Here is a 26,941-nt window from a genome sequence, read left to right on the forward strand (position 1 = left end):
TAACATCTCGGAAGTTCATACATGCCCCTCCCCAACAGAGAAATGCCCCTCCCTGCACAGGCCCCATACCCAACAGATAAATGCCCCCCCATCAAAGCAATACCCCCCTGCACAGGCCCCTCCGCTACAAATGTCACATCTCAGGCCCCTCCCCTACAGAGGTCACACCTCAGGCTCCTCCCCCCACGGTGCCACACCTCAGGCTCCTCCCCCCACGGTGCCACACCTCAGGCTCCTCCCCCCACGGTGCCACACCTCAGGCCCCTCCCCCCCACGATGTCACACCTCAGGCCCCTCCCCCGCGGTGTCACACCTCAGGCCCCTCCCCTGCGGTGTCACACCTCAGGCCCCTCCCCTGCGGTGTCACACCTCAGGCCCCTCCCCTGCGGTGTCACACCTCAGGCCCCTCCCCTGCGGTGTCACACCTCAGGCCCCTCCCCTGCGGTGTCACACCTCAGGCCCCTCCCCTGCGGTGTCACACCTCAGGCCCCTCCCCTGCGGTGTCACACCTCAGGCCCCTCCCCTGCGGTGTCACACCTCAGGCCCCTCCCCTGCGGTGTCACACCTCAGACCCCTCCCCTGCGGTGTCACACCTCAGGCCCCCCTCCCCTGCGGTGTCACACCTCAGGCCCCTCCCCTGCAGTGTCACACCTCGGGCTCCTCCCCCGCAGTGTCACACCTCGGGCTCCTTCCCCGCAGTGTAACACCTCGGGCCCCTCCCCAGCGGTGTCACACCTCGGGCCCCTCCCCAGCAGTGTCACACCTCAGGCCCCTCCCGCTCCAGGCTCCTCCCCCGAGGTGTCACACCTCCGGCTCCTCCCCCGAGGTGTCACACCTCCGGCTCCTCCCCCGCGGTGTCACACCTCAGGCTCCTCCCCCGAGGTGTCACACCTCTGGCTCCTCCCCCGCGGTGTCACCTCAGGCTCCCCCGCAGTGTCACACCTCATGCCCCTACCCCGCGGTTTCACACCTCAGGCTCCTCCCCCGCAGTGTCATGATTATCCAATCCATCACAGTCACACCTCGGGCCCCTCCCCCGCGGTGTCACACATCAGGCCCCTCCCCGTTACCTCCGTTGTGTCCCCAGTGGGCGGCTCCTCCTCCTTCCTGCGGGTCTCCTGGTTCGGTCCCTTCCGGTATCGGTGCGGCCTGGAGATGCTCCCGCGAGCTCCGCGCCCCATTCGCCGCCGCAGCTGCCGGGCTCGAGTTCCGCTTCCTGCTTCTCCCCCTCAGCAACCGCCGCTTCCCGGAGCCTACCTCAGGCGGCACCGCAATCCGATTGGCAGAATCCACTGTCAATCTTCGCTGGGACCACCCCCTTTCTCGTCCTTCCAGTGGCAATCACGCGGTGGCCCCGCCCACAACGCGCCGCAAGCTTGGGAAATGGCAAGTCATCAGAAACGCTGGCCCCGCCCTCATACGCGCCCTCTGATTGGCTGAGGTGCATTCTCGCCTTCTCGATCCCATGGATTGGTTGTGGCGCGACGTCAGTCATCAGACACACGACCTCGTCCTGTGATTGGGTCACTATCTGTTTCCCGGTCAACAAGCCCCGCCTTGACATTCACGTGACTTCGTTATAGTTTTTTTTGTTTTTTTTTATTCTCAAACTTTATTAACAAGCAAAAACTACACAATGTAACAAACGTCACAATTATAAGTGAAGCTCCTATTATTTGTTCTGATAGAAATATGTTGCATTAAGGATAAGTAATTTATTAATAGTGAAATTTTATAAATATAAAAAGAAATAGGTGACAATCAGAAAAACATCTATTATCTATGGGTCACATTTAAGATGGCTGCCTCCCTGTTGTCTTTGTTCCATCAGAAACACCCAGACCAAAGCTTTTCTGCCTGTAATTACATACTCACAAATCGCTACTAGAGGATACCAGTAAATATAAGGATTTAACCATTTAGCCTCTTTAATATGAAGGGTTTCAGTGGCAAAGTAAGATGGCGGTTAAGGGGCCATTCTACATTCACATGTCCTCTGAAAACGCATTCGGTGGGTACAGGGAAAGCTCCGAAGTATATTTAGTGTCTGGTTGTGAATGCGGCTTTATCCGCTTCCCGAGTCTGACCCGGACACTCCGCAAACACAAAGAACAAAAGGGTCACTTCTACTTTCTGTCTGATACAATCTCTCATTCACATGCAGGTCAGCGGAGCCAAGAGATTGCAACGTCCCCCTCATAGGGGATTGTATATACTGAAAATATATTCATTATTTCGTTCCCTTATATATTGCTGACAACACTGCTGCCAGAATCACTCTACTTTTTCCTAGATCTGTCTCCGCGTCTCCCCTGCTGAAATCCCTCTCCTGGCTTCCTATTAAATCCCGCATCTCACACTCCATTCTCCTCCTCACTTTTAAAGCTTTACACTCTTCTGCCCCTCCTTACATCTAAGCCCTAATTTCTCGCTATGCACCATCCCGACTCTTGCTTCTGCTCAAGGATGTCTTCTCTTTGTATCTAAAGCCCTCTCCCGCCTTAAACCTTTCTCACTGACTGCCCCACACCTCTGGAATGCCCTTCCCCTCAGTACCCGACTAGCACCCTCTCTATCCACCTTAAGACACACTTGCTTAAAGAAGCATATGAGTAGCAGCGTGGATAATACTATACACATGATACATAAAGCTTGGCCCCTGCAGACGCACTTACCAGAATGCCCTCCTACTGTCTCTGTACGTTCTCCCTACCTACCAATTAGACTGTAAGCTCCTCGGGGCAGGGAGTCTTCTTCCGAAATGTTACTTTAATGTCTGAAGCACTTATTCCCATTATGTGTTATATTCTGTCCCGTGTATCACTGCCGTGACGCATTATATAAAAAAAGACATACATACATAGAACATATATAGACTTCTGCAGGCAGTCCCTGCCCTGAAGAGATTACAACCTAACGGTGCCTAAGCACAGGGAGATACATGAAGGTGGCAAGGACAGCTGACACCCGGCTTCCAACCAGGAACACCCACTTCTTACACATAAGATACTTCAGTCTGCGCCAGAGAAACCTGCAGCCCTGGCAGGGGCACAGGAAGTGTACATACATACAAAGGTCACTGGCAGAAATGGGAAAAGATGCAATTGTAATTATTACATCTAATAAACCTTCAAGGAGAGAGCACCCTTACACGGGGAGAGAGCACCCTTACACGGGGAGAGAGCACCCTTACACGGGGAGAGAGAGCAACCTTACACGGGGAGAGAGCACCCTTACACGGGGAGAGAGCACCCTTACACGGGGAGAGAGCACCCTTACACGGGGAGAGAGCAGCCTTACACGGGGAGAGAGCAGTCTTACACGGGGAGAGAGCACCCTTACACGGGGAGAGAGCACCCTTACACGGGGAGAGAGCAGCCTTACACGGGGAGAGAGCAGTCTTACACGGGGAGAGAGCACCCTTACACGGGGAGAGAGCACCCTTACACAGGGAGAGAGAGCAACCTTACACGGGGAGAGAGCACCCTTACACAGGGAGAGAGAGCAGCCTTACACAGGGAGAGAGAGCAGCCTTACACGGGGAGAGAGCAGTCTTACACGGGGAGAGAGCCCCCTTACACAGGGAGAGAGAGCAACCTTACACGGGGAGAGAGCACCCTTCCACGGGGAGAGAGCACCCTTACACGGGGAGAGAGCAGCCTTACACAGGGAGAGAGCACCCTTACACGGGGAGAGAGCACCCTTACACGGGGAGAGAGCAGCCTTACACGGGGAGAGAGCAGCCTTACACGGGGAGAGAGCAGCCTTACACGGGGAGAGAGCACCCTTACACGGGGAGAGAGCACCCTTACACAGGGAGAGAGCACCATTACACGGGGAGAGAGCAGCCTTACACAGGGAGAGAGCAGCCTTACACAGGGAGAGAGCACCCTTACACGGGGAGAGAGCAGCCTTACACAGAGAGATCACCCTTCCACGGGGAGAGAGCACCCTGACACGGGGAGAGAGCACCCTTACACAGGGAGAGAGCACCCTTACACGGGGAGAGAGCAGCCTTACACGGGGAGAGAGCAGCCTTACACGGGGAGAGAGCAGCCTTACACGGGGAGAGAGCACCCTTACACGGGGAGAGAGCAGCCTTACACGGGGAGAGAGCACCCTTACACAGGGAGAGAGCACCCTTACACGGGGAGAGAGCAGCCTTACACAGGGAGAGAGCACCCTTACACAGGGAGAGAGCACCCTTACACGGGGAGAGAGCAGCCTTACACAGAGAGAGCACCCTTACACGGGGAGAGAGCACCCTGACACGGGGAGAGAGCACCCTTACACGGAGAGAGCACCCTTACACGGGAAGAGAGCACCCTTACACAGGGAGAGAGCACCCTTACACAGGGAGAGAGCACCCTTACACGGGGAAAGAGCACCCTTACACGGGGAGAGAGCACCCTTACACGGGGAGAGAGCACCCTTACACGGGGAGAGAGCAGCCTTACACGGGGAGAGAGCAGCCTTACACAAGGAGAGAGCATCCTTACACAGGGAGAGAGCACCCTTACACAGGGAGAGAGCAGCCTTACACGGGGAGGGAGCAGCCTTACACGGGGAGAGAGCACCCTTGCACGGGGAGAGAGAGCACCCTTACACGGGGAGAGAGCACCATTACACTGAGAGAGCACCCTTACACAGGGAGAGAGAGCACCCTTACATGGGGAGAGAGGGCACCCTTACACGGGGAGAGAGAGCACCCTTACTGAGGGAGAGAGCACCCTTACACGGGGAGAGAGAGCACTCTTACACGGGGAGAGAAAGCACTCTTACACAGGGAGAGAAAGCACCCTTACACGGGGAGAGAAAGCACCCTTACACGGGGAGAGAAAGCACCCTTACTGTGGGAGAGAGCACCCTTACACGGGGAGAGCACTCTTACACGGGGAGAGAAAGCACCCTTACTGTGGGAGAGAGCACCCTTACACGGGGAGAGAAAGCACCCTTACACGGGGAGAGAAAGCACCCTTACTGTGGGAGAGAGCAGCCTTACACGGGGAGAGAGAGCACCCTTACACGGGGAGAGAGAGCACCCTTACTGAGCGAGAGCACCCTCACACAGGGAGCTCAGTAAGAGGCAGTGAGGGATAGTTATATCACTAGGGCAGGGGATAGCTTAGTGATTTGAGACTCATCTTTGATCTCTGTCTCACTTTTATTGGCAATACTAGTTATTACAGCCAAGTGAATATACTTCTACCGTCCTGTTTGTGGGAGGAAGCACCCGCACCTCTCTAATCTAGTGATACGCTCAGCCAGAGGGTGGTTATCTGGCCTCTCCCAAGAATAATACGGTTATTATATATTCCTGCTTCTGTCCTTGTTATCTAATGTGCAAACAGGCTATGTATTTCCATCCCTATAGCATGTAGTAATATTCCTAGGTAGAGGGTGTCCTGTGCTGCCTAATCCTATTAAGGATATTCTATATATCTGCATCTGGTCCTATTCATTTAATTGGTATACAGGTTATTTACCTATCTGGCTACAGTGTAATTACACAGATCTACTAGTCCGTCTGTATTAGTCTAATAGATAATTACCTGAGCTCATTACTCTTTCCGGGTTTTTTACTTTTTTGATACCATTTAATAAAGTTTATTGCACGAGTATATTACCCCACTACCCACTACCCCGTTACCCCACTACTCCATTACCCCACTACCTATTACCCCACCTATTTTATTATTTGCCGTCTTATTTTAATTTTACTCATTTAAAGTTACGTTCTAACTGCCCAGCTGCACCTATATCGCTAATCTTTTGGGACGGTCTGTGACCCTTATCATGGACTTTCCTTTTATTGTTAATAAGTAAATATATATACTGTAATTGTAGTCTAGCAATGTTAATATGTACCTATACAATGTTGGAGGCGACATTGGGTTTCGTTACGGGAGAGTGTTACCCCCCCCCCCCCCCTCCTAAAGGGTTACTAACATGGCTATTGTATGCTTGAGCCCCACCCTGGGTTGCTATGTAGATCCAGACGTCACACAGGGTATATAAGGAGGTGGGACTATTCTAGCAGGTTAGGTTCCAGGAGGACATGAGGAGAGGGGCCTCGGGGAGAGGAGATACATAATGTTAATAAAGTAATAGTATAGATCCGGCCCCCCCTGTTTATTATGTTGTAGATCGGGACAGTACCGTTAAGTTAGGGTCCCCGAAAGAAGGAATGGAATCCTGAATAAGTAATAGAAAGGAATACGGCACAGAGGGCCTCAGGGAAGGTGGCCCCCGGGCCTCAGGGAAGGTGGCCCCCGGGCCTCAGGGAAGGTGGCCCCCGGGCCTCAGGGAAGGTGGCCCCCGGGCCTCAGGGAAGGTGGCCCCGGGCCTCAGGGAAGGTGGCCCCCGGGCCTCAGGGAAAGTGGCCCCCGGGCCTCAGGGAAGGTGGCCCCGGGCCTCAGGGAAGGTGGCCCCCGGGCCTCAGGGAACGTGGCCCCCGGGCCTCAGGGAAGGTGGCCCCCGGGCCTCAGGGAAAGTGGCCCCCGGGATTTGTATCGAAGTGGCAGTTCCCAATCAGGCACCAGGTCGAGTAAGAAAAGACCCGCCAGGATACCCGTAGGGGCCCAGAGTAATCGGATCAATACCGATGATGGGGCCGGGTCCCACCCTTACTCAGAGCAACTAACCCAAAGCAGCCGCATCGGAGAGTTCACATTGGGCACTGATGGAAGAACTGTATTCATGTCTGTCTGTTATAAATACAGTACCACGTTATTACTGGGTGTGTGATCGGTCCCTGTGCTGGGGGACACGAATAAATGACAGTCGTGCTATAAAGGTTCCTGGTGCCCATTATTATACCACCTCGCCACCTCCTCGCCCAGCCGCCTGTATCCCGCCCCTGAGTCACGGAAACCCGTGCGGAGCAGCCATATAATACACCCCAATGTAATCTCCCTAGAAGCTGGGCAGGGACAGCACCCTCATCCTTAAACAAGGAGAGCACCCGTACTCAGGGAAAGCATCTTTACACAAGGAGAGAGGGAGAGCACCCTTATACTGGGAGAGCGCCGTCACACAGGGCGAGCACCCACACACAGGGCGAGCACCTACACACAGGGCGAGCACCCTCACACAGGCAGAGCACCCTCACACAGGGCGAGCACTCACACACAGGGCGAGCACCCACACACAGGGCGAGCACCCTCACACAGGGAGAGCACCCACACACAGGGAGAGCACCCTCACACAGGGCGAGCACCCACACACAGGGAGCACCCTCACACAGGGCGAGCACCCACACACAGGGAGAGCACCCACACACAGGGAGAGCACCCACACACAGGGAGAGCACCCTCACACAGGGAGAGCACCCACACACAGGGAGAGCACCCTCACACAGGGCGAGCACCCACACACAGGACGAGCACCCACACACAGGGAGAGCACCCTCACACAGTGAGAGCACCCTCACACAGGGCGAGCACCCTCACACAGGGAGAGCACCCACACACAGGGCGAGCACCCTCACACAGGGAGAGCACCCTCACACAGGGAGAGCACCCACACACAGGGCGAGCACCCTCACACAGGGAGAGCACCCACACACAGGGCGAGAACCCTCACACAGGGAGAGCACCCTCACACAGGGCGAGCACCCACACACAGGGAGAGCACCCTCACACAGAGCGAGCACCCACACACAAGGCGAGCACCCTCACACAGGGCGAGCACCCTCACACAGGGAGAGCACCCTCACACAGGGAGAGCACCCTCACACAGGGCGAGCACCCTCACACAGGGAGAGCACCCTCACACAGGGCGAGCACCCTCACACAGGGAGAGCACCCTCACACAGGGCGAGCACCCTCACACATATCCGGAACGGAGTATCCCATTCTTTTATCCTGGTTTTCTTGGTGAGGCTCAGTGGCTTTGTATAATGTCTGCGGGGTGAATATTCCCAGGAAAGCTTCCTTGGGGCAGGGTTTCTGTTTCACAGAAGGATGAGCTGTGAGTGCCTGTGCTCCGGATCAGACCTGCATATTGCGCTCAGATTTGGGGATGCCTTTGTGCGAGTTGCTCTGGACACTGAACCTTTCATTTCTCCTGGAACCGGAGCTCCCCAAATAACAGAAGCGCCTTGTTTTAGTGACAAGAGGCTCACGCGGTTCAGGTAACATGTCCGCCCCCCCCCCCCCCCTGGCCGGAACAGCGATCCGATTGTCCGGGAGGGGAACCCAATCCTGGCTTGTACCTCTGGGACTGGCAGGACCAGGGCACTGGGTGCTGTGCCAGCCTCTGTGCCCATGATAAGTCTATCGCGTCTGTGGGAATCAGCCAGAGGAGAGATTCTGATGCTGATCCAGTGGCGATCCAGAATGAGACTAGTATGGAAATTTCCCAGACAGGAGTTACAGGGAAAGTGAGTGTGAGGAGCTGGGTTTCTCTTGACCTGTAATGTATGGGTCTAGGTATGGGATGTGGTCACATGCAGACCCCCCCCCCCCTCCCAATAACACCCGCTGGAGGGCGATATGGGCAAAACAGACACAAACAAATGAACTCACCACTGTATCACTGCCATTAACCTTTTCCTAACTGAATCTTTTATTAAGTCTGCCAACTGCCAACACCAATAACCCGGCCCTGCGCTACACCGAGGGGTCCCTGAATGACATTGTAAAGCAGGCAAACAGAAATGTTACTTTGCACCTGCAGCAGATTGAACCTTTGCTGTGACACCCCAGCTCCCCAGCTGTGACACCCCAGCTCCCCAGCTGTGACACCCCAGCTCCCCAGCTGTGACACCCCAGCTCCCCAGCTGTGACACCCCAGCTATGATACCCCAGCTCCCCAGCTGACACCCCAGCTATGATACCCCAGCTCCCCAGCTGACACCCCAGCTGTGATACCCCAGCTCCCCAGCTGTGACACCCCAGCTCCCCAGCTGCGATACCCCAGCTCCCCAGCTGTGACACCCCAGCTCCCCAGCTTACACCCCAGCTGTGATACCCCAGCTCCCCAGCTGACACCCCAGCTGTGATACCCCAGCTCCCCAGGTGGCAGTGCTGCCATAGCTCAGGTTTCTGGCTCTCTCTATTGGTCAGTGATGTGGGACAGGTAAGACGAGACCTCCATATAACCCCCTGACAGAGCAGCTCTCAGATCCTCCCCGGACTCTCTCACACTCACACCTGCATCGCTCCGACACCCCCCCCCCACACACACTACCACAGACCTTGCTTCAATCCCCCCCCCAACTCACACACAGACCCGCACTGATTCCCTCCCCCCCACTAACACAGACCCGCACTGATCCCCCCCCTCCCACACAGACCCACTCCGATCCAGAGAGGCGACAGGGATGTCAGCTGAAGAGAAGACCCCAGAGTCTTGGCCACCCAGGGTGCATCTAAAAAGCCCACCCTACGTAAGTAAGACAGACACACACACACACACTATACTGGGTGCCTAATGAAAGACGAAGACACACACACACACACTATACTGGGCGCTCAATGGAAGACAGACAGACACACACACACTATACTGGGCACCCAATGGAAGAGAGAGACACACACACACACTATACTACGCGCCCAATGGAAAACACGCACACACTTTACTGGGGGCCCAATGGAAGATACACACTATACTGAGGGCACAATGGAAGACACACACACTATACTGGGGGCCCAATGGAAGACACACACTATACTGGGGGCCCAACAGAAGACACACACACTATACTGGGCTCCCACTGGAAGACACACACACTATACTGGGCTCCCAATGGAAGACACACACACTATACTACGTGCCTCATGGAAACACACACACACTATACTGGGGGCCCAATGGAAGACACACACACTATACTGGGGGCCCAATGGAAGACACACACACTATATACTATGTGCCCCATGGAAACACACACACACACTATACTGGGGGCCCAATGGAAGACACACACACTATACTACGTGCCCCATGGAAACACACACACTATACTGGGGGCCAAATAGAAGACACACACTATACTGTGGGGCCCATTGGAAGACACACACTATACTGGGGGCCCATCGGAAGACACACACACACACACACTATACTGGGGGCCCATTGCAAGACACACACACACTATACTGGGGGCCCAATGGAAGACACACACTATACTGGGGGCCCATTGGAAGACACACACACACACACTATACTGGGGGCCCATTGGAAGACACACACACACACACTATACTGGGGGCCCAATGGAAGACAGACACTATACTGGGGGCCCATTGGAAGACACACACACACACTATACTGGGGGCCCATTGGAAGACACACACACACACACTATACTGGGGGCCCAATGGAAGACACACACTATACTGGGGGCCCATTGGAAGACACACACACACACTATACTGGGGGCCCATTGGAAGACACACACACACACTATACTGGGGGCCCAATGGAAGACACACACTATACTGGGGGCCCATTGGAAGACACACACACTATACTGGGGGCCCAATGGAAGACACACACTATACTGGGGGCCCATTGGAAGACACACACACACACACACTATACTGGGGGCCCATTGGAAGACACACACACACTATACTGGGGGCCCAATGGAAGACACACACTATACTGGGGGCCCATTGGAAGACACACACTATACTGGGGGCCCATTGGAAGACATAGAAACAGATTTATTAGGGGAAAGGAATCCCATTAAACACACCAGTATTTTCCTTGTAATAACCAAGATGCAGATTTCACGGGATTGGTAGAGTTTAAGCGGTGCAATGCTGTTTTTGTTTATATCCCGTAACCCAGGGGTGCTCAATTTCAATCCTAAAGCCCCCCCCTAGCAGGTCAGGTTTTCAGGATATCCCTGCTTCAACATAGGTAGCTCAATCTGTCCCTGCTTCAGCACAGGTGACTCAGAGTTTAACTGAGCCTCTGATTTAACCACCTGTGCTGAAGCTGGGATATCCTGAAAACCTGACCTGTTGGGGGAGGGGGGCTTGAGGACTGGAGTCGAGTACCCCTGCTGTAGCAGACACCCTTCATCTCCTCATTCGATCAGCCACGAGTGCGGTTACTCTCCGTGGGACGGGCAGTGTAATCCTTTAATGGAGCTTACAAACCCTGGTACTAAATGCACGAATCAGATCTATAGCTACGAACTAGACATGGACGCCGGTGTTTTGTGGCGGATCTTGCAGATTTAAAGGTGGCCGTGTGTGGTTATTATATAAGACACATGGGTGGGGTCCGGTTCTAACCGGCACTTCTCGGGTTTCTTCTCAGTCGCTCACAGCCGGGCTGGATTTCCCTAGCTCACCCCCCATCTCCGGGCGCAAGCTGCTTATAATGACTGTGGGAGCGGTGACAGCGCTGGCCATCAGTGTCCTGGGAGTTCTGCTGGCCACTTACCTGGGGAGAGCGACGTGCGCTCAGGTGAGAAGATGGGGGACAAAGGGCGGGGACACAGGGGGACGGGGCAGACAGGGGGCGGGACAGACAGGGGCAGGCCAGACAGGGGCAGGCCAGACAGGGGGCGGGACAGATAGGGGCAGGCCAGACAGGCAGCGGGACAGACAGGGGTGGGGCAGGGCTGGGGCAGACAGGGGCAGAGCGGAGCGGGCAGGGGCAGAGTGGACTGGGGCGGGGTAGAGCTGGGGCGGACAGGGGCAGAGCTGGAGTGGGGCGGACAGGGGCGGGGCAGAGCTGGGGTGGGGGTGGACAGGGTCGAGACGGACAGGGGCGGGGCAGAGCTGGGGTGGGGGTGGACAGGGTCGAGACGGACAGGGGCGGGGCAGAGCTGGGGCGGGGCAGAGCTGGGGCGGGGCAGAGCAGGGCGGGTCAAACAGGGTCGGGGCAGGGCAGACAAGGGCGAACAGGGGCGGAGCGGACAGGGGCAGAGCTGGGGTGGGATGGACAGAGGCGGGGCAGACTGGGGTGGGGCAGAGCAGGGGTGGGGCAGAGCTGGGGTTGGGCAGAGCTGGGGTTGGGCAGACAGGGGGCGAGGCAGAGCTGGGCGGGGCAGAGCAGACAGGGGCGGGGCAGGTGGACAGGGGCGGGGCAGAGCGGACAGGTGGACAGGGGCGGGGCAGAGTGGGCAGGGGCGGGGCAGGGCGGACACGGGCAGGGCGGACAGGGGCAGAGCGGACAGGGGCAGAGCGGACCGGGGCAGAGCGGACCGGGGCAGAGCGGACCGGGGCAGAGCGGACCGGGGCAGAGCGGAGCGGACAGGTGCTGAGCTGGGGTGGGACAGACAGAGGCGGGGCAGACTGGAGTAGGGCAGAGCAGGGGCGGGGCGGGGCAGAGCTGGGGTTGGGCAGAGCAGGGTCGAGACAGACAGGGGCGGGGCAGAGATGGGGTGGGGGAGAGCTGGGCAAGGCAGGCAGGGGCGGGGCAGAGCAGACAGGGGTGGGGCTGAGCTGGGGCAGAGCAGACAGGGGCGGGGCAGAGCTGGGGCAGAGCAGACAGGGGCGGGGCAGAGCTGGGGCAGAGCAGACAGGGGCGGGGCAGAGCTGGGGCAGAGCAGACAGGGGCGGGGCAGAGTGGGCAGAGGCAGAGTGGACAGGCGGACAGACGAAGGGCAGTTTGGACAGGGACGGGGCAGAGCAGACAGGGACGGGGCAGAGCAGACAGGGACGGGGCAGAGCAAACAGGGGCGAGGCAGAGCAGACAGGGGTGAAGAAGGGCAGACAGGGGCGAAGCAGGGCAGGCAGGGGTGAGGCAGAGCAGACAGGGCCGGGGCAGAGCAGACGGGGCGGGGCAGACAGGGGCGGGGCAGGGCAGACAGGGGCGGGGCAGGGCAGACAGGGGCGAGGCAGGGCAGACAGGGGCGAGGCAGGGCTGACAGGGGCGAGGCAGGGCTGACAGGGGAGAGGCAGGGCAGACAGGGGCGAGGCAGGGCAGACAGGGGCGAGGCAGGGCAGACAGGGGCGAGACAGGGCTGACAGGGGCGAGGCAGGGCTGACAGGGGCGAGGCAGGGCTGACAGGGGAGAGGCAGGGCAGACAGGGGCGAGGCAGGGCAGACAGGGGCGAGGCAGGGCAGACAGGGGCGGGGCAGAGCAGACAGGGGCGGGGCAGAGAGGGGCGGGGCAGGGCAGACAGGGGCGAGGCAGGGCAGACAGGGGCGAGGCAGGGCAGACAGGGGCGAGGCAGGGCAGACAGGGGCGAGGCAGGGCAGACAGGGGCGAGGCAGGGCAGACAGGGGCGAGGCAGAGCAGACAGGGGCGAGGCAGGTCAGACAGGGGCGAGGCAGGTCAGACAGGGGCGAGGCAGGTCAGACAGGGGCGAGGCAGGGCAGACAGGGGCGAGGCAGGTCAGACAGGGGCGAGGCAGGGCAGACAGGGGCGAGGCAGGGCAGACAGGGGCGAGGCAGGGCAGACAGGGGCGAGGCGGGGCGAGGCGAGGCGGGGCGAGGCGGGGCAGAGCAGACAGGGGCGGAGCAGAGCAGACAGGGGCGGAGCAGAACAGACAGGGACAGGGCAGACAGGAGTGGGGCAGAGCACAGGGGCGGGGCAGAGCAGGCAGGGGCGCAGCAGAGCAGGCAGGGGCGCAGCAGAGCAGACAGGGGCGGGGAAGAGCTGGGGCAGAGCAGACAGGGGCAGGGCAGAGCAGACAGGGGCGGGGTAGAGCAGACAGGGGCGGGGTAGAGCAGACAGGGGCGGGGCAGAGTGGACAGGGCAGTGGCGGGGAAGAGCACACAGGGGCAGGGCAGAGTGGACAGGGACGGGGCAGAGCGGGCAGGGGTGGGGCAGGGCGGACAGGGGTGGGGCAGAGCAGACAGGGGCAGGGCAGAGCTGGGTCAGGGCAGAGCAGACAGGGGCAGGGCAGAGCTGGGTCAGGGCAGAGCAGACAGGGGTGGGGCAGAGCTGGGGAACCACTTTAAAAATGGTAGAGATTTTCAAACCTTAAAAATGGAGTCGCAGATTTTTGGAAATCTGAGCTACTGCTGCTGCCCTCTGTACTACACCTCGCCTCTGTATTACACACCCCGCCTCTGTGCTACGCACCCCACAGAGAAATGAATGCAGCGAGGAGATCACAGAGGTGCGCTCCCACCCCCCCTCTCTCGCTCTCTTTGCAGCGGGACATGTCCGGTTACCTCCCCCCGCAGCTGAACGTGCAGAATGAGGCCTCGCTGCTCCTGGCCCTGAGTGATCTCGGAGATCAGGGCTCTGCTCCGGGCATCACCTGCGACCTTAAAAACGTGAGCACGGGGAGAGGGGTGCAGTCACCGTTGCACAGTGGGGCGCGTTTACACGCGACTGTGGGGATGCTGAACGCGTGAGTGGGGACACGGTTACATGGCTGGGGACGCAGAACACGCGGTTACAGTGCTAGGGACACAGAACGCGTGAGTGGGGACGCGATTACATGGCTGGCAATGGAGAACACGTGCGTGAAGACGACTACACGGCTGGGGACGCAGAACGCGTTAGTGAAGACATGGTTACATGGCTGGGGATGCAGAACGCGTGAGTGGTGACACGGTTACATGGCTGGGGATGCAGAACGCGTCAGTGGGGACACGGTTACATGGCTGGGGATGCAGAACGCGTGAGTGGGGACATAGTTACATGGCTGGGGATGCAGAACGCGTGAGTGAGGACACGGTTACATGCTGGGGACGCAGAACGCGTGAGTGAGGACATGGTTACATGGCTGGGGATGCAGAACGCGTGAGTGGGGACACGGTTACATGGCTGAGGATGCAGAACGCGTGAGTGGGGACAGTTACATGGCTGGGGATGCAGAACGCGTGAGGACACGGTTACATGGCTGGGGACGCAGAACGCGTGAGTGAGGACATGGTTACATGGCTGGGGATGCAGAACACGCGAGTGGGGACACGGTTACATGGCTGGGGACGCAGAACGCGGGAGTGGGGACACGGTTACATGGCTGGGGATGCAGAACGCGTGAGTGGGGACATAGTTACATGGCTGGGGATGCAGAACACACGGTTACATAGCACGGGACGCAGAACACATGCATGGGGCCGCGGTTACATGGCTAGCGATGGAGAACAAGTGAGTGGGTATGCGGTTACATGGCTGGGGACAGAACGTGTGAATGAAACCACGGTTACAGGGGTGGGGACGCAGAACGCGTGGGGACGCGGTTACAGGGGTAGGGACGCAGAACACGTGAGTGGGGACGTGGTTACATGGGTGGATGTACCACAATGTGTTTATGGCATACACCGCGATACTTACCTGTAATGAGTAGAATAGTGATCTGAAATATTAACCTGTTGACTGCCGGTAGGTCCTGCAATAATCTGCTTCTCTGCCTAACCTCTTCCCTGACTGTAAATGAAAAGGATAATATGAGGAGACCATGCCCAGTATCTAATCATTAAGAAGCGCAATGCTGGATGCGATGCTCTGCAGTGTCTGGGAGGGAAGGGGTTATATTGCCGAGACAGACACCTGCATCTTGTCCCCTTAGCATCTGATGCTTTATCACGGGCAGCCGGAGGGATGTGTGGCTCGGAGGATGGATTCTGCAGAGAGCCTCCCGTCCTGCCAGGAACTGGAGATCTACTTCCAGGCGGTCTTGGTAAACACTGCAACCCGTTCAAACCCATAAACCATGCCAGACATAGGAACCCTAAACACCAGAGCCAACTAGGAGACATTATACAGGTCTTCAAACAATACCCCATAAATACAGAAGCACCCAGCATGTCCTGGTTGCACCCAGATACAAGGAACCGTAAATGGGGAGATCTGTAACAGCGAAAACAGATCCCTGATCTCAAATACCGGACCCTTAAAATGCTATGGGGGCGGGAGAACGCGGGAGGCTCTGTGTCCTTTACATGTCCCAAGTGCTTACAATCTGTCCCTTTCAGAGGAACGTCACTCTAGGCCTGTCCCTGGATGTGCAGGTCGTGGGAGTGGGATCCCTGGGCAGTTTGGTGACCCTGCTCTGCAACAACAAACCCACGTACCTGCTGACCACTCTCCCAAGTAAGTGCGACCCACTGCTGCGCTACAGGTGTGCGAGCCACCGCTGTGCTACAGGTGTGCGACCCACCGCTGCGCTACAGGTGTGCGACCCACGGCTGCGCTACAGGTGTGCGACCCACGGCTGCGCTACAGGTGTGCGACCCACGGCTGCGCTACAAGTGTGCGACCCACGGCTGCGCTACAGGTGTGCGACCCACCACTGTGCTACAGGTGTGCGACCCACCGCTGTGCTACAGGTGTGCGACCCATAGCTGTGCTACAGGTGTGCGACCCACCACTGCGCTACAGGTGTGCGACCCACCACTGCGCTACAGGTGTGCGCGCTACAGGTGTGCAACCCGCGGCTGTGCTACAGGTGTGCGCAGAGCTGCATAATGGGAACGAGAGAGGGGGCAGCTTGCAATGTGCTCAACACTAAACCCAACCGGTCACCCCAACACAATTACACACAGCTCTGTGTCCTTATACAAGGCCATTCTGTATCCCGTGACCTTCTAAATCTTCTGAACATAGCTCTTTATACTCCTGTGACAATCCAGCCACATACCCCACTCCGGGCTCCTCAATATCATTCCATGACACGACAATCACACTCTGGGACTGGAAGGTGTGTGCTGTACACACGGGTTCCTATGTTGGACTATTAACAGGTCTATTTGTTTCTACACAGCTCCTGCCAGAGGTCGTGTCAGCCTGACTGCCTGATGCTCTTCTACAGTTACAAGATCCTCTGCTCCCAGTCGGCCAGCTCCTCTCCTCCCCTCGCTCCCCAGTCGGCCAGCTCCTCTCCTCCCCCTGCTCCCCAGCCTGCCAGCTCCTCTCCTCCCCTCGCTCCCCAGCCGGCCAGCTCCTCCCCTTCCCCTGCTCCCCAGTCGGCCAGCTCCTCTCCTCCCCTCGCTCCCCAGCCGGCCAGCTCCTCCCCTTCCCCTGCTCCCCAGCCGGCCAGCTCCTCTCCTACCCCTACTCTCCCCCTGCCGGCCAGCTCCTCCCCTTCCCCTGCTCCCCCCCTTCCCCTGCTCCCCAGCCGGCCAGCTCCTCCCCTTCCCCTGCTCCCCCCCTTCCCCTGCTCCCCTGCCGGCCAGCTCCTCCCCTTCCCCTGCTCCCCCCCTTCCCCTGCTCCCCAGCCGGCCAGCTCCTCCCCTTCCCCTGCTCCCCCCCTTCCCATGCTCCCCAGCCAGCCAGCTCCTCCCCTCCCAAGCCAACTCCTCTCCTCGCTCCTCCCCAGCCGGCCAGCTCCTCTCCTCGCTCCTGCCCAGCCGGCCAGCTCCTCTCCTCGCTCCTCCCCAGCCGGCCAGCTCCTCTCCTCGCTCCTGCCCAGCCGGCCAACTCCTCTCCTCGCTCCTGCCCAGCCGGCCAACTCCTCTCCTCGCTCCTCCCCAGCCGGCCAACTCCTCTCCTCGCTCCTCCCCAGCCGGCCAACTCCTCTCCTCGCTCCTCCCCAGCCGGCCAACTCCTCTCCTCGCTCCTGCCCAGCCGGCCAACTCCTCTCCTCGCTCCTCCCCAGCCGGCCAACTCCTCTCCTCGCTCCTCCCCAGCCGGCCAACTCCTCTCCTCGCTCCTCCCCAGCCGGCCAACTCCTCTCCTCGCTCCTCCCCAGCCGGCCAACTCCTCTCCTCGCTCCTCCCCAGCCGGCCAACTCCTCTCCTCGCTCCTCCCCAGCCGGCCAACTCCTCTCCTCGCTCCTGCCCAGCCGGCCAACTCCTCTCCTCGCTCCTCCCCAGCCGGCCAACTCCTCTCCTCGCTCCTGCCCAGCCGGCCAACTCCTCTCCTCGCTCCTCCCCAGCCGGCCAACTCCTCTCCTCGCTCCTGCCCAGCCGGCCAACTCCTCTCCTCGCTCCTCCCCAGCCGGCCAACTCCTCTCCTCGCTCCTCCCCAGCCGGCCAACTCCTCTCCTCGCTCCTCCCCAGCCGGCCAACTCCTCTCCTCGCTCCTGCCCAGCCGGCCAACTCCTCTCCTCGCTCCTCCCCAGCCGGCCAACTCCTCTCCTCGCTCCTGCCCAGCCGGCCAACTCCTCTCCTCGCTCCTCCCCAGCCGGCCAACTCCTCTCCTCGCTCCTCCCCAGCCGGCCAACTCCTCTCCTCGCTCCTCCCCAGCCGGCCAACTCCTCTCCTCGCTCCTCCCCAGCCGGCCAACTCCTCTCCTCGCTCCTCCCCAGCCGGCCAACTCCTCTCCTCGCTCCTGCCCAGCCGGCCAACTCCTCTCCTCGCTCCTCCCCAGCCGGCCAACTCCTCTCCTCGCTCCTCCCCAGCCGGCCAACTCCTCTCCTCGCTCCTGCCCAGCCGGCCAACTCCTCTCCTCGCTCCTCCCCAGCCGGCCAACTCCTCTCCTCGCTCCTCCCCAGCCGGCCAACTCCTCTCCTCGCTCCTCCCCAGTCGGCCAACTCCTCTACTCCCCCTCCCCCAGCCAACTCCTCTCCTCTCCCTACTCCCCATCCCCTCGTTCCCCAGGTCCTCCTCCCCTCCCCCCCAGCCGGCCAGCTCCTCTCCTCTCCCCCCCCCCGCTCCTGCAGGAGAGCTCATATATAATCCTCTAATTATAAATATGGGATAGAAACACAACCTAGTAACCCTCTCACTGCTGGAGGGGTCCCGCCCCTTATACAAGCCCCAGCAGCACTGCTAGACATTGATCTACACCTGATAGATGCACATTAATCTGTATATTATAATAAACACATTAAACTGGCATATTGTATTTCAGACATGCTGTGCTCTGCCTATTAGAATACAACCAGAATTTAGCTCTGTTCCCCATACACAACAACCATTACCCACACTGCCCGCGATGTACAAGTCTGTTCTGATGTTACCTAGATATAAATCGCTGTAGGTGCGTGGGTTACCTCTCCTTGTATTGTGGAATAAATTGGTATCTTATAAACAGGTGCGAGCGTTGTTCTGGCTGCAGTTGTATGAACAGGAGAGTGGCCATGCTCCCTTATAGCAGCAGCTCATTGTAACACTCCCCGTATAACACACGGATACCCCACACCGCCCTCCGCTAGGGGCCCCCTAACCCAGAGGGACTGCCACAGACTTTGCAGTTTAATACTAAAAGGTACTATATTTGTCAGGCTTTTAAATCATATCACCACTCCCACTGGGGGGATGGGGCAGCAAAGCCCCAGGGGGTCCTGTGAAGACCACCAGCGTAGGCAGGATGGAGACACGCCTGCGCCAGGTTATTGCTGCATTACACCACGCCTCTCACCCCGCCGGCTGTACTTACACACGTGTGATACACTGCCTAAGCGTGACAACCTGCCAGTAACACAGCCGTATCCCACAACACTTGTGGGGTTCAGTTACCGCGTTATGGAGACACAACGGAGACACTCAGATCCCACGTGGACGTAGCCACGGTGCTACGTTAATCATTACAGGGTTTAATATTTTCTCCACATAGTTTACATTCCACGGAAATGAATGCTTCAAACGGCAGCCGTGAAAAGGTTTCCGCTTAACCCCGTCAGTGCCACAAAGACCTGTTCCCTCTGCACTGAAGCCAGTCGCACACAGCCAGCACAAGTCAGGTGATGGGGGTCGGCCACAGGGACAGTATTTGTGTTTTATTAATAACTATAACCAGAAACAAAGAGCATCATGCTAACCCCCCCTCCCCCCCCAAAGGGAACCCATGTATAGTGAGTTCAAGTACGTCAGCGACCGAGCGTGGCCGTCGTCATTTCTTCTCCTCCTCCTTCTTGTCTTTCTTGATGTCCTTTGAGGCCTGAGAGGCCAGGGACCCCATGGCGTTGCGGATGGCCTCGTTGTTGGGGTCCACCCCCGGCAGGTTCTCCAGGACGCTCTGCAGGAACTCGGGGTCCTGCATCACGTCGTAATCATCCTCCTCCTGCAGGGGGAAAGAACCGTCAGATAAACGAGGGGGACGCAGGGCACGAGCGGGACCACCAAGCATGCCAAGGGAGCAACGCAGTCAGTGAAAGGGTTAAGAAGCCTCTGTATAACTGTGCAGCTGTGTCAAAGTTACAGCATTTCCCCTCTATTGGATCTAGCCCGAATCTCTCAGGGAAGCCGTAAGGAATGAACCTTTCAGGCTTGTATTTGAGAGGCTCCTCATATTATAAAAGAAACATTAACTAGCGCAGTTTGAAAAGCCCATAGCGGGTGAAACGCGTAAGAGGCGCGGGGGGGTGCCACCCTTCCTCTTGTTTTAACTATCCAATGCTTAAATAAAGTTACTTTATAGCGTGCTGTGCGGCCGTGCCCGCTGTCTCACTCTCCTCTCCAGGGACGGTGAATCCTTTCTGCATTAACTAGCGCAGATAAGGCGTTACATGGGTGAGTGCTTCCTGTGGAAGTGAGGAGGTTACACCTGCCAGGTACACAGCACCATGCACACAGACGGCGTACCTTTGTGGGCTCCGACGTATCCATGGCAGCGCTGGCGTCCAGATCCCCCGGTTCCACTTGGCCGAACTCTGCAGGAGGAGGAGGAGGGGGAACATCTCAATTGGGGAAGGGACTTGGAAGTGTGAGGCGGCCGTCAATTACACCACTACCTAAAACATACCCAAGCCATGCCAAGGGCTTTATTCAACAAAGTCCGGAGCGGCCGATAGCACCGTTATCTTAAAGAAAACACCCACACAGTCAACCGCAGTTTCCCCGACAATATCGGTCCGAACGACCACGTCGGAATAAACCAAATTACCCCCGAAAAAAAAAAGCTACCAGGGTCTGGGATTAGGGAGATGCCCCCTGTAGTGGTCAACTCCTTATCCGAGTGCCATACTAAAAATTAGATTGTAAGTTTTAAGGACAAGAGCTTTCTTGGTACTTGTGAGCTCCCATGCACAGATGTGCTGGAACCTTTATATAAAACCCATTAGCCAGTTGCTGACAAGTGCTGGGTGAGTAACTTGGCCCAACAGGAGTCCAGGTCACCGGTGAGATGGTGTCTCCCCCGGAGTGCTACAGATACATGGCACAGCTTCAATCTGCCCAGTAAGGGACGGAGGGTGACTGTGCCCGGAAGATGCCCCTGCCCTCCCCTGCCCGTACCCGCTCCTTGTAAGGACATCTGCATCGCGTAGGCGATCTGCTCATCTTCTGTCATGCTGCTGAAATCCGGCAGCCCGCTCCTGCCCCCCTCCTGCTGCCCGATGGTCATCTTCAGCAATGCATCTTCGGACTCTGAACACAACGACAAAACCTTGTGTCTGATAACACATTCTGACTGGCACCCACATTACTACAAACACATGGGAGAGAAGCCTGCGCATCAGTGGGAGCCACGAGTCCCCAGTTCACCAACGTTCAAATGAATGGAGACTAAAATCCCACCCAGCGCAGGAAAGCAGCATAATGAATAAGAGCCAGTTAGGGGTGAGCAGTGGGTGGCAGCTCAGCGCACGGACATTCCCCCCCCCCCGCCCCCCCTGTGCTGCTTATCTTACCGTCCCCGGCAGTGGAGGTTATTCCAGCCTCAGCAGCGGATGCAGCAGCGGCCCTTCTGGCCTCCTCCTCTTGTCTCTGCCTCTGCTCCTCCATGGAGACACGCAGAGCCTGACATTAAACAAGTAGGGGGGGAAGGGGGGAGAGAAAGGACACCAGGTCAACCTCCAAGCGCCGAGAACCGCTGCGTACTTAGAGGGGTCCCGGCCAACCCCAAAGCAAACTGATCCAGGAGTTCAAACCCCAGTTACACTGCAGCAAATATCACAACGCTAATCACCAGGTTCTGCTTAACCCAAGGGGCGCAACTCTAGTCCTCAAGTCCCCCCCCCTCCCTCCCAACAGGTCAGGTTTTCAGGATATCCCTGCTTCAACACAGGTGGCTCAATCAGTCCCAGCTTCAGCACAGGTGGCTCAATCAGTCCCAGCTTCAGCACAGGTGGCTCAATCAGTCCCAGCTTCAGCACAGATGGCTCAGTCATTGACTGAGCCACTTGTGCTGAAGCTGGGATAGCCTGAAAACCTGACCTGTTTCTTGGTCATGAGCACCACTGACAGCCCATGCAGTGCTGGAAGTGGTTGCGATGTTAGTGAATGTGCCTGGTTGCTGATGCAAATGGTCTTGAATGATCAGGAGAGATGAGAGTCCCACTAGGTCAGGCCGCACAATCACTGCTCACACTCTCTGGGATGAAGTGATTATACAGAGTGTGAGCACACACTCAGACTCACCAATGCCAGCTCCGGGTCAGCACTGGGATCCACCCCAAACTCAAAGTCGCTGGCCCCCAGACCCAGCATGGCCCCACCCTCTCCAGCAAGGATGGGGGAGCTGATCAGGGCGTCGGCCAGGCTTGGTCCCGGGGGAACGGTCACTAGGTGCGAGCCAGTCCCATCTTTCCCATTCAGGGTGTTGATGAACGCCGTCAGCTTTTCTGTGTTGGATTCCTGAGGAAAGAAAGAGGGCTCAGAATTCCTCCTGTACTTCCACCAGCGCGGCCACGAAAAGCACTCATCTGTTATCCCCCCACGAAAAGCACTCATCTGTTATCCCCCCACGAAAAGCACTCATCTGTTATCCCCCCACGAAAAGCACTCATCTGTTATCCCCCCCACGAAAAGCACTCATCTGTTATCCCCCCCACGAAAATCACTCATCTGTTATCCCCCCACGAAAAGCACTCATCTGTTATCCCCCCACGAAAAGCACTCATCTGTTATCCCCCCCACGAAAAGCACTCATCTGTTATCCCCCCCACGAAAAGCACTCATCTGTTATCCCCCCCACGAAAAGCACTCATCTGTTATCCCTCCCACGAAAAGCACTCATCTGTTATCCCTCCCACGAAAAGCAATCTCATCTAATATCCCCCCCACTTCCACCAGCGCGGCCACGAAAAGCACTCATCTGTTATCCCCCCACGAAAAGCACTCATCTGTTATCCCCCCACTTACTTCAAAGCTTTAACCCTATGTGTTATGTTGCTATCCTCACAGCAAACAAAACACATCACTGGCCCCTCCTCTTAATCTCAAGTTTTTCCATTGATAGAAATCCGTTTCTCTCTCTATCCCAAAAACTGTTACGGTCCTATACTGACACTGCTGGGAGGCTATTCCATGCAACCACAACACTCACTAAAGGTGAACCCCCTCTGTTCCTGGGAGTGTCTGCACCAGCTCACTGTATGGTTTCCATTTCTCTAGAAAAAGTTCCCTCCTGCCCCTTAACATTAGAGCATTGTAATCCCTTCAATTGCAGCGCATTGCGTCCCAGGGACCCTCTGGGACTCAAATGGTTACAGCCACCACCCTCCCCCCCCCCCCAGCAACACCCCCTCTCTCGTAACGAGAAGGCACAAACCTCCCCCCAGCCAGACCCGCCCCCTCATAACGAGAAGGCACAAACCTCCCCCCAGCCAGACCCCTTCCCTCATAACGAGAAGGCACAAACCTCTCTCCCCCCCCCCTCATAACGAGAAGGCACAAACCTCCCCCCAGCCAGACCCCCTCTCTCATAACGAGAAGGCACAAACCTCCCCACAGCCAGACCCCTTCCCTCATAACGATAAGGCACAAACCTCTCTCCCCCCCCCCCCCAGACCCGCTCCCTCATAACGAGAAGGCACAAACCTCCCCCCAGCCAGACCCCCTCCCTTATAACGAGAAGGCACAAACCTCTCTTCCCCCCTCCTCCCCCCCAGACCCCCTCTCTCATAACAAGAAGGCACAAACCTCCCCACAGCCAGACCCCCTTCCCTCATAACGATAAGGCACAAACCTCCTCTCCCCCCTCCCAGCCAGACCCCCTTCCCTCATAACGAGAAGGCACAAACCTCCTCTCCCCCCCCCCCCCCCCAGCCTCATAATGAGAAGGCACAAACCTCCTCTCCGAAGTTGATGATGTCCACGCTCACTTTCTCTTTCTTCAGGCGCTTTGCCATTTTTACCAGCTGGGAAGGAGAGTTAACCCACGAGGTGAGAAAGCATCACTTAATGACATATTCGCCGGCCCTTATACACGTGCGAGGGGCAGATGCTACAACATCCTCTATATACAGACTATCACTACATCTTCTCACGTGTCTGCATTATTTAATATTTCCTCCTACATTGTTACAATTTACACCAGTCATTCGCAACATCAGTAAAATCCCCATAAGACACATGGTAATAACAATGAAGGAGTCAGACGCCACAGGAGTACAGAGACCCTACATGGGTACAGAGTACAGTCTGCTTATCCGGGTAACACGCTCTGATTGGGACCCACATTATTTGTCCGAGAATATGATTTGAAGCCCCCGTGCGATCCTTACCACAAGATCCCCTGGTTCTTTATAATGCACATGTGGTGTATCACTCATAATACAAAGAGCTATGGCAGAGAATGAGTAGGGATACCCTGCCCGAAGAGCTTACACTTGGAGCACAGTTGAGACAGTGCCAAACAGCGAATGCATATATACTCGGGTTACAGACACGGCCGAAGATGTCCGACAGACAAATTACCCGCTGTACTCACGTCTTTCTCATTGTCTTCCACAGGGCTCCCCACAAAGGCGATGATTCTCATCTTGTGGTTCTTACCCTGACGATGCTTCAAAGCCAACTGAGAGAAGAACAAAGACCTGCTGTAGTGTAATGCATCCCAAGTGTAACAGAACAGGCCCAACTGAGCTTTGTTCTGTTCGAGAACTAAACAACATTGCATCTAAAGCTGCTGTGCCTATTAATGTTCCAACACCACTACACTGGGTACAGACTCTCCTATATATCTCATGTCTGCCTTAAAGGTCAGTATGGAAATCCAATAAGCAAAATCACTATGGTACACATGGTCAGCGCCTGTGTGTTCAGGCTAAGGTTATATTCTCTCTGGGGCTGGGAAGCTGTAGATATACTCAATGTGTGCACCCCTTGCTAGCCATACCATGAGAGAAGACCTCCTTATCTCTTATATTAAGACAGAACACATCAGGTGGTCACCATCCTAAGTCACTCGCACTGGGCTATACAGGCTCTGGCAGGTAAACCACCGCGGGTCTTACATGTGCGATGCGGATTCCTGTGCAGAAGCACATTCTCCCGATTGGCTGCACAGAGTGGAGTTTGGAGAGGATGCGCCCAGTGTCCGGGGTCAGTGTCGTCAGCACCTCACAGTTACTGCAAGAGAGGACACGCCATTAACCCACCTCTTACACAGAGCAATGTCTGACATGACATACACCATCAGGTAACGGGGGTCACAGTCCTGCGCAAATAGGAAGAGACACCACACTTTTGAGAATTCTCTCCCCAAGCAGACAGGAGGAGCACCAATATCTGGAACCGCTTCATTCACATTATTTGGTTATCTTTAGAAGTGAAGACTTCTTTACCAAAAAGGACAATTAAGTGTAATTAGATATATCTTAGGGAGGCAGCAGCCTCATTACAATAGTGTTGGGATCAACTCCTGTGTAACCGATGAAGTCTATGTTCTGAAAATATTACTGTCATCCTCTGCTTTCCTGCTGTGTTTGTACTGCCATAGACATTCTGTTTTAGAGTGGCTTATTTTTCCAATATAAAAACATACAAAAAGAAACAAGACTGTAAATGTGTCAAATAACTGAGAAACTGAGTCCATGTTTAAAACCCACAAGTCAATGTCTGTTACATGAATTGGTGACACTGGTCAGCGCTCTGCAGATGGTGACAGATGTAAGAATGGGACACAGGCCACGTACTTTGCCAGAGTGATGAGCCCCACGTTATTCTCTGGGTTGCTGCGGGTCTTGGAGTGACACACAATGTTGACAGCATCTTGCTGTGCCTGTAGCCGGGTTGGTAAGAAATCCCCATTTCTCATATATTCGCTGTTGTCCACACTGTAGAAGCATCAAAACAAATGTGGCAGAGTGAACCTCCCTGTGATCACTGGGAAACAGGATCTGGTGACTCAGCATCACAGGCCTCCCATAGCACAGGGACCCTTCACCCATCATCCAGCTGCCCTGAGCGGTCAGTCTGGGTAACTGTATCTCCCGTGAGGAGGAGCCTCAGACAAACCCTTCTATTATAAACAGACTAGTGACACAGAATCTATTAAAAAAACACAACATGCAAGAACTGTAATAAATAACATGCAGCATCCCCAGGACACACACACACACACACACATTGTGAATACAGTGATGCTGTGAATTACGAACAGCACTGAGGGACCTGAACCTCTCAGCTCCTGCCGGCCTCCAGCCAGTCCCCCATCCCCCGCCGACTCAGGGTTTGCTCGTCCCCAATCCCCCGGCCGACTCAGGGTTTGCTCGTCCCCCATCCCCCGGCCGACTCAGGGTTTGCTTCCACAATCCCCACGCTGCCTTCCCTCCTGCTCCCAGGCTCCATCCCCCCCAGAACCCCCTTCCCGGATGACTCTCCCTCCCCCAGGCTCCTCGCTACCTCCCCCCCCCCCAGACCACCCTCTCTTCCCCGGATGACTCAGGGATTACTCCCCTGGTCTCTTCTCCCCCTCTCTCCCTCCTCTCTGCATCCACCAGGCCTCCCCTCCTGCTCCCATTCTCCCCCCGGACTGCCCTGCCGCTCCCTCCCCCACTCACAGTATCCCCCCCGGATTCCCCCTTACCAGACCATCGTACTCTCCAGCACCATCTTGGATTCTTGTCACTGATCAGCGGCTCCCGGTCACCAACAACAAGCGCCGTCATTGGCTCGCATAGCTCAGCCAATCACAGCTCACGCGGAACCTCAGCCGCTCGCCTGCCGCAAGGGCTGTCGGGAGATGTAGTTTCAGGGCTTCACTGCCGAGTCATCAGTGGCTGGGCCTGGTGGGATTAACCGGTTCTCTGCAGAGGAGGCAGCCACACAGCCAGCCAATGACTCCCAGCAAATAGCAGCAATAGAGTGACAAGGGGGAGAATCCACCTAATACAGACAATTAATAATCATTGTGTGTCTATCCCAGGGGCAGCAACACAAAGTATCAAAGCACACACCCCCAGCGCTTAATGAGGCTCTTAAGCCTCGGCGCCTCTGGGCGGGCGGGCGCGCTCACGCTG

At 56.8% G+C, this 26,941-nt stretch overlaps 3 protein-coding genes across 3 annotated transcripts in view; 1 reads left to right on the forward strand and 2 right to left on the reverse strand.

The window, feature by feature from the left end:
- The window catches only part of ZNF687 (zinc finger protein 687), a 51,318-nt gene extending 49,981 nt beyond the window's left edge, over positions 1 to 1,337 (reverse strand). The window contains exon 1 of the mRNA XM_075610033.1: positions 1,071 to 1,337. The gene's annotated coding sequence lies outside the window, so the exon portion shown is untranslated. The remainder of the gene's footprint in view (positions 1 to 1,070) is intronic.
- Positions 1,338 to 9,285: 7,948 nt separating this feature from the next.
- Positions 9,286 to 16,788, forward strand: LOC142498525 (uncharacterized). The gene is made up of 6 exons (XM_075606751.1): positions 9,286 to 9,391; positions 11,281 to 11,430; positions 14,076 to 14,198; positions 15,443 to 15,553; positions 15,849 to 15,966; positions 16,637 to 16,788. Exons 1-6 carry the CDS (start codon positions 9,326 to 9,328, stop codon positions 16,669 to 16,671), a joined length of 603 nt encoding a protein of 200 aa, XP_075462866.1. The 5' UTR covers positions 9,286 to 9,325; the 3' UTR covers positions 16,672 to 16,788.
- Positions 16,789 to 19,335: 2,547 nt separating this feature from the next.
- PSMD4 (proteasome 26S subunit ubiquitin receptor, non-ATPase 4) lies at positions 19,336 to 26,636 on the reverse strand. Its single transcript, XM_075608093.1, has 10 exons — positions 26,509 to 26,636; positions 25,616 to 25,756; positions 24,935 to 25,049; positions 24,409 to 24,495; positions 23,768 to 23,836; positions 22,116 to 22,331; positions 21,386 to 21,494; positions 20,991 to 21,122; positions 20,340 to 20,407; positions 19,336 to 19,818 (listed from the first exon to the last, which is right to left on the reverse strand). The coding sequence occupies exons 1-10, from the start codon at positions 26,532 to 26,534 to the stop codon at positions 19,648 to 19,650; spliced, it is 1,134 nt and encodes a 377-aa protein (XP_075464208.1). The 5' UTR covers positions 26,535 to 26,636; the 3' UTR covers positions 19,336 to 19,647.
- Between the last annotated feature and the right edge of the window lie 305 nt (positions 26,637 to 26,941).

This window comes from Ascaphus truei, chromosome 7 (genome assembly GCF_040206685.1).
Source record: "Ascaphus truei isolate aAscTru1 chromosome 7, aAscTru1.hap1, whole genome shotgun sequence".
NCBI lineage: Eukaryota > Metazoa > Chordata > Amphibia > Anura > Ascaphidae > Ascaphus > Ascaphus truei.

What these genes read in the sequence shown, in the direction of transcription:
- LOC142498525 (XM_075606751.1), top strand. Translation starts at nt 9,326, where the DNA reads ATGTCAGCTGAAGAGAAGACCCCAGAGTCTTGGCCACCCAGGGTGCAT. An exon ending in ATCTAAAAAGCCCACCCTAC is followed by an intron (nt 9,392 to 11,280) that starts GTAAGTAAGACA and finishes GTTTCTTCTCAG; the next exon opens with TCGCTCACAGCCGGGCTGGA. An exon ending in GGAGAGCGACGTGCGCTCAG is followed by an intron (nt 11,431 to 14,075) that starts GTGAGAAGATGG and finishes CTCTCTTTGCAG; the next exon opens with CGGGACATGTCCGGTTACCT.
- PSMD4 (XM_075608093.1), bottom strand. Translation starts at nt 26,534, where the DNA reads ATGGTGCTGGAGAGTACGATGGTCTG. An exon ending in GGGCTCATCACTCTGGCAAA is followed by an intron (nt 25,050 to 25,615) that starts GTACGTGGCCTG and finishes CCTCTCTTGCAG; the next exon opens with TAACTGTGAGGTGCTGACGA. An exon ending in CAGGAATCCGCATCGCACAT is followed by an intron (nt 24,496 to 24,934) that starts GTAAGACCCGCG and finishes TTCTTCTCTCAG; the next exon opens with TTGGCTTTGAAGCATCGTCA.